We start from the raw sequence: 11,186 nt of genomic DNA, 5'->3' as shown, positions 1-11,186 counted from the left end.
GTAGTTATTTCAGTAAATCAGGCCATAGGCCCATTTCGCAATGTATTAACCAAGATGTTGAAGATGAGGCACCACCACCACATGTAGCTAAGTGTATATACAAGTTATGTAGATGTGAATGTGTAATGTGCAGGTTATGTAATAGACCATTGCTTGCATATTTTAAGAGCAAAAAAGTAAACTTAGCAAGATTACTAAACAGAATTATTTTGGGTGGGAAATGAAAGTTTACATTTATAGAATAGTTTATAGAATGGCCACACTGGACATGATATTCTGTTTCTACATTTGGGATGATACAAAGTGGGCAAAGTCCTTCAATATTAGGTATGTTTAATTTTCAACTCTGTGATCATAAGATCACTGCTGGATGGTCATTGGATAACTTAATTGTTGTATAAAAATACAGCGAATATAAGTTGTCAAGCGATTCAAGGCGAAACTAATTCTAAACATCAGTACACTGTTCTGAAAGCTTACAGAAATGATTGCATGCAGGAAACAGATTGCTTGCAGATTTCACCAAATCCAGAAGAACACAAGAGATTTTTAACTGTATGTGCCCAACAGTTCAGACACTTTTCAGCTCAGCTGTACTGATATACATAAGTGCAATGTAACATACTGTTTTCATTGAGAGAATCAATACCTAATAATTTTCTACTGTTTTACTTTTAATGAGTATATTCCCAATTTAGCTCTCACAACTATATTATGGACAGATCTTCCTAATATTAATAGGAGTTTACAGAATTCACGGCCATTCAAAATATCTTCAGAAGGATAGAACCAGCATATTTTTTAGCTATTTAATAGCATGGACAGTACTTAAACATTTAACATATGAAGTAATATTTTCAAAGGGAGTTGATGAAAATTTACACAATTGGCTGAAGCAAAAGTATTACTTTCCAAGCCTGTTGAGACACTATGGTTTGTGATCAATACCATGAACCAGAGCTAACTGGATGTACTCTAAAATAATTTTAACTGGGAACATCGAGGCTGCCAATAAGACAACTTTTTTGTAAGCCTACTCGCCTTATGAATTTTCCTTTTGTTGCCCGTTACTGCAGTAGTACGCCAATTTATCTAAACTTTTAGGGAGACTGATAACAGTGCTATCAAATAAAATTGTATCAGCAAGTAGAGTGAACAGATCAAGCAAGTCTAAATAAACACAATATTGCTTATCTGCAATATGTGCTATTTCATTTACAAAGAATGAAAAGGAAGGAGACAATTGACAACCCTGACGTACACCGAGGCAGTCAAAGAATGGACAACTATTGTTGACCAAAACAGTGGATTTCAAATCTTGCTGCATTAAGTAAAAGGATTGCAGTTGATTAGTAAAACAAATTAGTGTCTTGCATTTTTTAACCGCCTTGAAATTGTGTAATTTCAATCACTATCAATATGCTGTTAAACAAAATACTTGATGTACTGGTAGCATACAAATACAGCCAGCTTCAATTACCAATAATATACATGTATGACCAGCAGGAACTGATCTATTAAACCCTCAGACTAGGTATAGCTTAATATTTTAGAAACAAGAGATCCCATTGCTTTAGTCTGTTTGCTGCAGAATCATACCGATGAAATGGTAAATATACATTTAAACAAAAACTGTCCTAAATAGCAGGAAAGTTAGTCATTTGTCCATACTAAACCTTTACTATGATTTCAGACAGTGGCATGAAGAGAAAAGTTATTTAGCAAATGATTTTAATGACTCCTTCCAACAGTCAGAACCTATAACAATTTTCAAAAAAAAAAAGATTGAGAAAAAGATTAACCTATTCACAACTTGTAAATCAGTTACCTGTCCCATCAGTTACCTGTGACGTTGAATTTTCACCAAGGGAAGAAAATCCATTTGTTATCTTGATTACTTATCTTACACATGGTAACTACATATGACATCTGGCAAATGAAAACACAAACAGGAAGTGATTGAAGTGTATTTAATGAGAATATGCAGAATGAGTCATGTTTTCAAAATGTGAGTGTAGAGATTATTCTAAAAAGATGATCATGTTTTATGTATGTTGATGGCTAGTCAAAATTACAATCAACTTCAGTGTCTTCAATACAAATGATATAAACATTTCTGTGGACAATCAGATAAAGAAGCAGGTATGATTGAATTGACATGTTTCAAAAAACATTTGACAAAGAATCTGAAGAATCATATGAAATGACCAGCCAGAGGAAGGTGCATGGCATGTGCTGCAGTGTAGACTAGCTTACAGCCCATGATATGTTGTTGGGGGAGCATGGAGTATGCAAAAAGAAAAATGTCAGCAATATAATTATGTACAGTCAGTATAAATCTTCAGAGTTATTACGTCAAGTTGTCTCCAGGTTCACATATCAATGACTCATACAAAGTTGAGGTCTCTCACGTTGTAAATGTGTAAACAAGACGCCTGAAAAGCACAAAAAGCAATACAATTGACAAATTTGCCGTATTGCACAATACACAGGTCATAGCACTAGTTACCAGCGAGGTAACATCCATGTCTAAATGTTCAGCACGAATAAAACCAGCATGTATTCAACAGATAACAGTTCTGAGTTTGTCAGTGAGCATGTGTCAGAAAAGGCTCCTCTGTATCTTTGTTTAGAATGAGAATCCTTGTGCTGGTACTGATGCTGCAGCGTTGAACTGGTACATGTTGTCATTTGTCTCAGCAGGGGCAACATTCTCATCCTCTTCCTGAAGAAGGAATGGATGAAGTTTAGATGCATTGTATCATTAATGAGCATCCAAGAAGAAACCGCAATGTATGATAAGACAAATCTTGAGCTTGCTGGGCAGTACAATTTGGAAATTACACAGCATGTAACTAACCCCAAACTATCACCTTCCAATTCTGGTTTTGAAAAGGTCCTGAGCAGCCTTGTCATAAAAGATGACAAACTATTATATAACAAAATTAATGTTGCTGTGGCTGTGTTAGAATACTTACCTCTTCTCCAAAGTATTTTTCAATGATATAGAGTGCAACATTGTAGACTTGTTCGTTTTCATGGTTCTGTAGCTGTTCTATCTTATCCACACCACCGACCTCCTCAATCATCATGGTGACAGCCTCATGCTGGTTGATCTTCTCCGCTGCCTGGAGACAAGACATGAATGTCACATACATTGGAAGGTGCTACAAAGTTACTGACATAGGGATCATCAAACAAAAGAGTCACATTCAGATTATTTCCATTCCAAACACCACTAGTTCCTGTCTGTGTAATGTGGGTATGAGATGAATCTGGTAACACAAAAATAGCTCATTTTTCAGTTATTTTTTTAGATTTGAAAGCATTACTTGATTTTAGGCTTCAGTTACCTCAAACTATGTACCCGAGTTTATTACCCCTAAAACATGTATCAGTAGACGAGATGTTTCCACAACTAATATTGTTAGGAGGGATTTTTCAATGTTAGTGGCCTTTTCAGTAACCAATCTTGAAACTACTATGTACCAATTTTCTTTCACTGAAGTGTGTATGTATGAATTTGTTTTACTCACCGTAATTATATTCTGTATTGCATCCAATATGACAAGCACAACCTTGGCTTCTTTCACATTGAGGAGATCACATAGAGGCTTGATAATACCTCCTTGGACGAGGTAGGCAATCTGCTCCACTGTGCCACCTGACGTCAAGTTAGTGATAGCCCACACAGCCTCCTTCTGACTTTTGAAGTCTCCCTGACGAGCACAAAGCGTTGAATCAACACTTGTTAAAATATGTCACTTACCAATTCACCTGAAAAAACTTAACTGTAAACTACACTTCTACTTTATGGCTTACATTACAGTTGTGCTTGAGCCAAGAAACAAGATCAAGGCCTAACATGTTACATATGAGCCACAGGTCATAGTATATTCCCTTGGCTTTGACAAGCACACTGCAGATACAGCTGTAGAGAGCATATAACATGTTTATTATTCATAAGGAAAAAGCTTGGTTTCTCTGCAGAACTGATAGGGAAAAGCAGATACCACTTTCAGAAGCAACACAGAAACTGACAGGTTTCGCTAAACAAGGCATGAAACAGCGTGGCGATATGGAAATGGAAGATATCACCAACACTAGCACTTGGTCAACATGTAATCAAAAACAAAGTAGGAAAAAATTCACCAATTCACATCACTCTTCAGCAGGATTGAAGCAGCAGCCTGTTGGAACATACCTTTTCCAGGATGCTGACAACAGGTGGTATCAGGTTTTTGTCAATGACAGCTTGGATTTGGTTGGGGTTGCCGGCTGTTATATTAGACAGTGTCCATGCTGCTTCTTTCTGAATGTTGATCTTGGCATGTGTTAGCAGCCTCTCAAAGCCATTCAGGGCACCCGCATCAAGTACTGCCTGTGTTCAGAATGGTTGTTTAAATTTCCATTAGTACACAACACAGGCAGTAACATGTAAGGTAGGAATTAAAAAACGAATAATATATTCTTCAGTCTGCAACCACAAGTCTATCTGCTTCTGTAAATGAATAGTCCAATGGTTTAACATTGCTACCATCAATTTATTTTGTATTTTTATGTCAAACTGACAGATTATTTATCTAGTCCTCAAGTTGTGGTTGTTCCTGCTTGTACAAGACAAATGTTTACTTGTCAGTATGATTTAGTTACAATTTATAGCAAAATGAAAACAGTGGGAACTGTTGGCCTTTTGTTTCAGTCCTGAAATGTTTCTCTAAACACTCAGATTTTTATCATCCCATTCCCTCAACTCAATAAACAAACTAGTGAAGCTTGCACGTACCTGTGTTTGTGAATCGTCCCCTGTGACTATGTTGCCAACTGATCTGAGGGCAGGTGTCAGGACTGATACTTGATCTACACATCCCAGCAGCTCCACCAAACGTGGCACAACACCTGTGTTCACAAGAAATTTAAACTATCAAGAAAACATGAAGTAGTTTTGTTTTTTTTGTTTTTTAAAGTAAGGTTGCATTAAGGATTTAATGTATCATTAGGGTTTAGTTTTGACAGTTAAAGGTCACATGCAACGTAAAATACAACTTTGCAGATTCTGGTAACTTTCGGTATGCACTTACCGAAACAAATCATAAAAAATGCCAACTCAACCTATAAAGTTGAAAAAAACGCGATGAAAAAAAAAAGCCTGTGAAATCGGAGTTCAAACATTTCACTAAATTACCCCCTGCGCTGGGGGGAAAACTGGTTTCCACAGCTGTACTGCGTCTATAACGCAGGTGCAGTGAATAGGTTCGCGGAGCTTGAAACAGTATGCATGCCCAGCGTCCGAGGTCGTGAGGAGTAGTCTAATCTTGATTGTCTACACAAACAAGTAAATAATCTACTCGTTACGTAAAAAAACTTGATTGTGGTAAGCAGTCTGTCACAGAAAAAGCTCAGTGTATGGTATATTCACACCTACATGTTTGTCTGCCTGTCTGCTCAAGACAACATGCAATACACAGCTTCAGTCATTGACCACGTGCATTTTGAACTTAACACCTATCAGACTACACGACAAAGAAAATAAGTTGATTTATGACTCGTGCACCCGAGTCCTGTGTCTGCCACATTATGTAATTAGGCAGGTGTGATACACATGACATGTTTTTTATGTCTGTGGGTTGCAAACACACTACATTCATTTTTTTCGGATGACTGGATCTGACGGAAACTGGTGCAAACTCTTGTCAGCTTCAAGACCTGCTTTGTACTTGGACGAATGACAGATTCCAGCCACATAATTTCAGTAGTTTACCATCTCTACTGACATGATTTCTGATTGCAAATTCAGAGAAAATGTATTTTCCAAACCCAACATCTCTATATACATTCTTCATGGATAACGACTTCTTTTAGTGTATATGATTTTGTTTGACAACAGTATATGAATCCATACTGAAACGACGCAAAAAAAAAAGTACACAAAAAGAAGTTGTTATCCATAAGAATCTTACTCTCTTGTGACTGGTTATACTTCTAAAATGCCCATCAAACAGATCATCTTTCTGTACACACAATGAACCCTCAGCATATCAGCAAATGAAACAACCAATCGGAAGCCGTCGTTACACTTGAGAGCATATCCACCCGCTGTGACTGGGTTCGTTCCCCTGAGGGCTTCGTTTCGGGGGAAGTAAGCCCAAGTACAAAATATTGCACTTTTGAATCACGATTGTACGCTTATAATTTTGTTTATTTGCTTTTTTGAAAGCAGCAATGTATATTATATGTCATGATTAAGTGATAAATGAGTTTTAATTATGTTTGATTTTTTGGTTGCATGTGACCTTTAACGAAGCAACGATACAACTGGACCTGTGTTATTTGTTGCCAGTATATAAGTCAAGTCGGACAATCCAGTCAGTGACAGGATCAAGCTCAGCAACTGGGAAACAATAACAAGCATCACAGAACCTAACCTGATCCAACTCATTTCCTACCTGCATCAACAACCTCCTGAATCTTGTCATTGGTACCATCTGTGAGGTATGAGATTGCCCAGCATGTGTCAGCAAGCACCTCGCGGTCATTATGATATAACAGACGAGAAAGTGTGGGCAAACACTGGCGTACAACCTTGAATTTGGGAGGGGGATTCTTGTTCCTGCACAGATTTGATATTGTCCATGTGACATTCCTGAGGAATCCAGACTGAAAAATGGATAGAGACACTATGAAACCAGCATCTGAAACCTACTGGAAATATATCCTTGTTGATTAAATTGACTTTCATGAATTTCTAGCCATCTATTATTGCAAGATGACTGCAACATGGCAAATATTGTCAGTCTCACATTCAAGCTTGATTTGTAACTCACATTCTGATTGATTAGAAAATTGGCTGTCAAAAATCAAGGGGAGGTAATTGTGACACAATTGAAATAACCCCTCATTCTAAGATTACCATGCAGTTGGATAATGCATGTCGTATCAACTTACAGGTACATCAGTTTTGACTAATCTGAGCAAGGGCTCCACAATTCCAGCGTCTGTCACGTGGTCTCGCAGTTCAGGACCATCACCTGCAGGAACAAGAGAAAGTGAACAATATATAAACTATAAGTGAGTGTCACTTGAAATGCTCAACTTGAGTTTTGGAACAAATTCAACAAACAGAATTTTCAACTGAACCAGACATTCAGCTGGGCCACTGCATACTTTAAATATGTGCCCTTTAAGTGCCCTTTTAAACAAGAAAGATGCAAGCACCCACCAGCAATGTTTCCAAGAGCCCACACAGCCTGCTCACACACATTCTGGTGCTGTGAATCCAGCAGTTTGATGAAGTAGGGCACAGCTCCTGCCTTTACCACAACCTTTGTTTGGTCGCTGGTTCCAGACGCAATGTTGGTCAGGGCCCAGGCAGCCTCAAACTGAACATCAGGTCTGCAAGTATGTTTATGTATTTAACATGAAAGCGGTTCAGAAATAGGAACATATTATGGCAAAACAATCGCAATGAATATATATTTCACTTCCCAATACAACATGGTCGCCAAACAAAATATCCTATACTTTTATTGAGAAAGTGCAGTCCCAAATATAATATGTTGCATAGGACCCAAGTTTTTAAAAGTTAAACAACAGTATCATATTGGAAGGTATGTCTGTTAACCTGATAAATAGCCATCAACTTAACAGTAACTATTTGAGCGCATGAATTTGGTTCATTGATGCTGGGCGACACCAGCAATAGGGTTCATACATTGTACCCATGTGGAGAAGCAAACCTGGATCTTCAGCATGAGTGAACGCTGTAAACGACTAGGCTACCCCAAATAAAACAATGGCTTACAGTGAAAATAAAGTACATTATGACATTACCGGTCATTGTATGATAGGAACTCCACTAGTCTCGGAACAACAGTCCCGGTGTTGATAATTTCATTGATGGGAGGGTTACGTTCTTTTGACAGGAGTCTTCTGGCTCCCTGAGTGGCTGTCTGTTGTGTGGCTGGGTCATTGCTGTTTACGCCACTGATTATGTCCTGTATAGTCAGTGTAGGCTGTTGCTGAAACAGACAGGATCAATGAATAAGTGACAATGTAAATAATTCATCACAGCATAAGAGTCCATGCATTTTCAGAATTTTATCGACTTCACAGTAGACATAACAAAATCTTCTGCATTATATAATGTTCCTCACAATCACAAAATATGCAAACCATATCTCACCACAATCAAAACAACTTACCAAACTAATTTTGAATAAGTTGACAATGACTGTGGTAAGCATGATGCAGTCTCACCTGACGTAATGGTCATGCTTGGACATGTTAGCAATACATTTCATGTACAAATATCAAAGTAACATGATTATCAACATCTTCTTGGTGATTCAAGGTTAATAGCCACTATGACATTGTTGAAATGGAAACCAAACTTTCATTGCCTACCTTGTTCCTCTCCTGCAGGGGGCTGGTGGGCTCTTCTAATATAGCTACATTTCTACGTTTCAGCAGCTGATCATCCTTCTTGGCCTTCCGAAGTTCAACTGAAACTTGATTTCTCCGTCTTCGCATTTCCTGTGGGCAAAATATTTTAAAATTAAATTTGTTCCAGACCAACAGAATAGCTATTCACATGTGTACATAATATCACAAAATCAGATTTCAGAGTCTTATTTTGAAGTCAAAATATATTTCTGACTCAACACCTCCACAATATTTAGCTATTTTTTCTCAAAGTTTATTACAACCCTGACATATTTTTCACCTTTTGTAACAGCCATGAGTACTTCATTTCCAGGAAGGATAAATCTTATACACTTTTATTTACATACACTTGCAATAATTCATAAACCACTAATGACAGACTTTCAAAACCTGATCCTAATGTATTCTATCATTACTAACAGGGATTCTCTTATGAAGTATGTACAACAACATAATAAAAAGGGTATTTATTTTGCTGGTCTAAGGATTCTCCACACCATGAAGGTAGTCTCAGATAACATTATCATGGATAACCCAAGCTGGATAACCTAACCTGTTAAAAGGTTTTAGTTACATGACTCATAGCCACCAGATAGCCATTTTCTGCTGGGTGAACTGAGGCAATTTTGAACACTCCCACTTGCCTAACATTTAGCAATATATCAAAGAATATTGTTATAATCATACCAAGGCAAGCCATTCTGATTCTGGATGCAATAAGATTGGAGAGAGATTACTTAAAGTCTAGGCTTGCACTCAAGTGGCAAGTACATCACAAATCATAAAATATGTACTGATTACCAAACACTGAGTGCACATCAAAACAGGGGAACAGACAGGACTAAAGGGCAAATGGGTCAGTGGAAAGTCAAAATGGCCAAACATTTAGCAAAATAGTAAGATTCAAAGAAATTTATTTCATGTTGTTACAGCAATTTTAATCCTAATTTAGAGTGTCTCTGTGTTGTTTATCTAAAATAAAAAGTAAACTATCTCAGAGTGGTTAAGTGTTTACTTTAGACCATACAACTGTTTATGTGATGATTACAAGTAGTCAACAATGTAAATAAGATTAACAGTAGACGTGGTAGTGGTTAGGTGTTTATGGTCGTGAGTATAAGTCAACCATACAACTGTTTCTGTAATGTTTATACGAGGTTTAAAAAATCATGTGTATCAATTACCCTATCAGCAACTTAATTAGTGGTGATTAGTTTCATGATAAAGCTAAACAGACGAACATTTCAACCACCAGTTCATACTAAAGTTTTTCAAAGGCATTTAGAAGTTGAACTAAAATGAATACACGACACATTTTATGGATTATTTATGATTCTTTTAAGAATGTTTCAGAACTAATTCTGACTCAGCATTCACCTGATGAAGGAATAAGTATTAGCCCTGAAACGTTGTGTAAAGAATAAACAGAAGTTGTTATAAATAAAACTTGTCATGTATTCAGTTCACACAAGTTACCATGCCTATAAAGGGTATTGCTTTTGAGGGGGAATATCAGCAAAAACAAATATGTCCTTGAGCGCGACTGGGGTCAGCAACGGACTCATGTGTCAAGTGATAATTAAGCACACATCTGTTGTGTATGATGATCACACTATTAAACAATACTTTTGTTAATAGCTTACATATTGATAATAAAATATAATAATCATAAATATCATAACAGTAAAGCATATATTTGTGTTTTTCCATCTTTGGCCCTTTTGATTACAACACCCAAAAAGTACGAATTAAGTGTACTGGACCAGTATGCAAACAAGAAAGCCGGTCAGACCCTACATCGGGAGGCATCCCTGCTCCCAATCAAGATCCTCCTTCTGAAGGCGATTTGACCAAATATCTGGGGCATTTTGACCAAATTTGCTGGGGCGTTTTGTCGCTGGGGCGATTTGACTGGCATCCGTACAGGACCAGTTACGAAAAAGGTGTCGCCAACACGTGTCTGAAGCGCTTGTACAGACATTCTGACCGTAGATCTAGTATTCCACACATTGACAGGTGTTGGCAATACAACTGGTAAGCGGTGACAAAGCCAGTAACTGGCCGCTAACCGGTACAGGTTACATTTACCTGTATTTGCTGGTCATCGGATCGTCTAGAACTATAAAATGACTGATACCATTTACAATACGAAACTTACATCTGCATCTCTGCCCTTATTCTTGTAGGTCTTGATGCGCTGGTTTTCTTCAGAAGGCATGATGTTTTTGATTCGAATGGATGGCAACAAAAATATCCTGTGGGTAGTCCTTTGTTAGAAAAACTGATCTGATCTGAAAAGTGAAAAGGGATATATCCAAGTCTGACAACTGTATGTAGACGTATTACAATAATCTATAATTACTGGCTCTGGGCTTACTTTGTGCAGAAGAAAATGTGACCATTCCAAACTATGGAGGGGTATCAGCTGATAAAATCAAAGAAAATGTCAGGATATACAGACATGGAAAATGCTGTCTTAGAAACACCAAACGTGTTCCCAAGCATCAAAATGTGGGGCCAAAATGTGTAATCTTTTTGAAAGAGGTAAAGATTCATACCAGCAAAATGTACAGCTATATGTTTACACGCCCAGTCAGCATGGAGGATTGGAGGAGAATGTATGGCGATTCAAATCATGCGGGATTCAGAAGCTTGACACTCCCTGCGCTCTCATTGGACATGTTCACAATTGGAATGATTTCATTGGTTGTAGCCATAGAAACTATCAACAAATTTTACGATTT

The 11,186-nt window shown here is 37.5% G+C and overlaps 1 protein-coding gene across 1 annotated transcript; it reads right to left on the bottom strand.

Moving 5' to 3' along the window:
- Nucleotides 1–1,956: 1,956 nt before the first annotated feature.
- On the bottom strand, nt 1,957–11,138 carry LOC137286224 (importin subunit alpha-1-like). Its single transcript, XM_067817950.1, has 12 exons — nt 11,001–11,138; nt 10,601–10,733; nt 8,404–8,532; nt 7,831–8,018; nt 7,220–7,392; nt 6,946–7,028; nt 6,447–6,657; nt 4,787–4,899; nt 4,205–4,381; nt 3,537–3,719; nt 2,979–3,128; nt 1,957–2,725 (listed from the first exon to the last, which is right to left on the bottom strand). The coding sequence occupies exons 2-12, from the start codon at nt 10,658–10,660 to the stop codon at nt 2,630–2,632; spliced, it is 1,563 nt and encodes a 520-aa protein (XP_067674051.1). The 5' UTR covers nt 10,661–10,733; nt 11,001–11,138; the 3' UTR covers nt 1,957–2,629.
- Between the last annotated feature and the right edge of the window lie 48 nt (nt 11,139–11,186).

This window comes from Haliotis asinina, chromosome 6 (genome assembly GCF_037392515.1).
Source record: "Haliotis asinina isolate JCU_RB_2024 chromosome 6, JCU_Hal_asi_v2, whole genome shotgun sequence".
Taxonomy (NCBI): domain Eukaryota; kingdom Metazoa; phylum Mollusca; class Gastropoda; order Lepetellida; family Haliotidae; genus Haliotis; species Haliotis asinina.
Note: the sequence above shows the minus strand (reverse complement) of the source record. Positions and strands in the feature narration are given on the sequence as shown.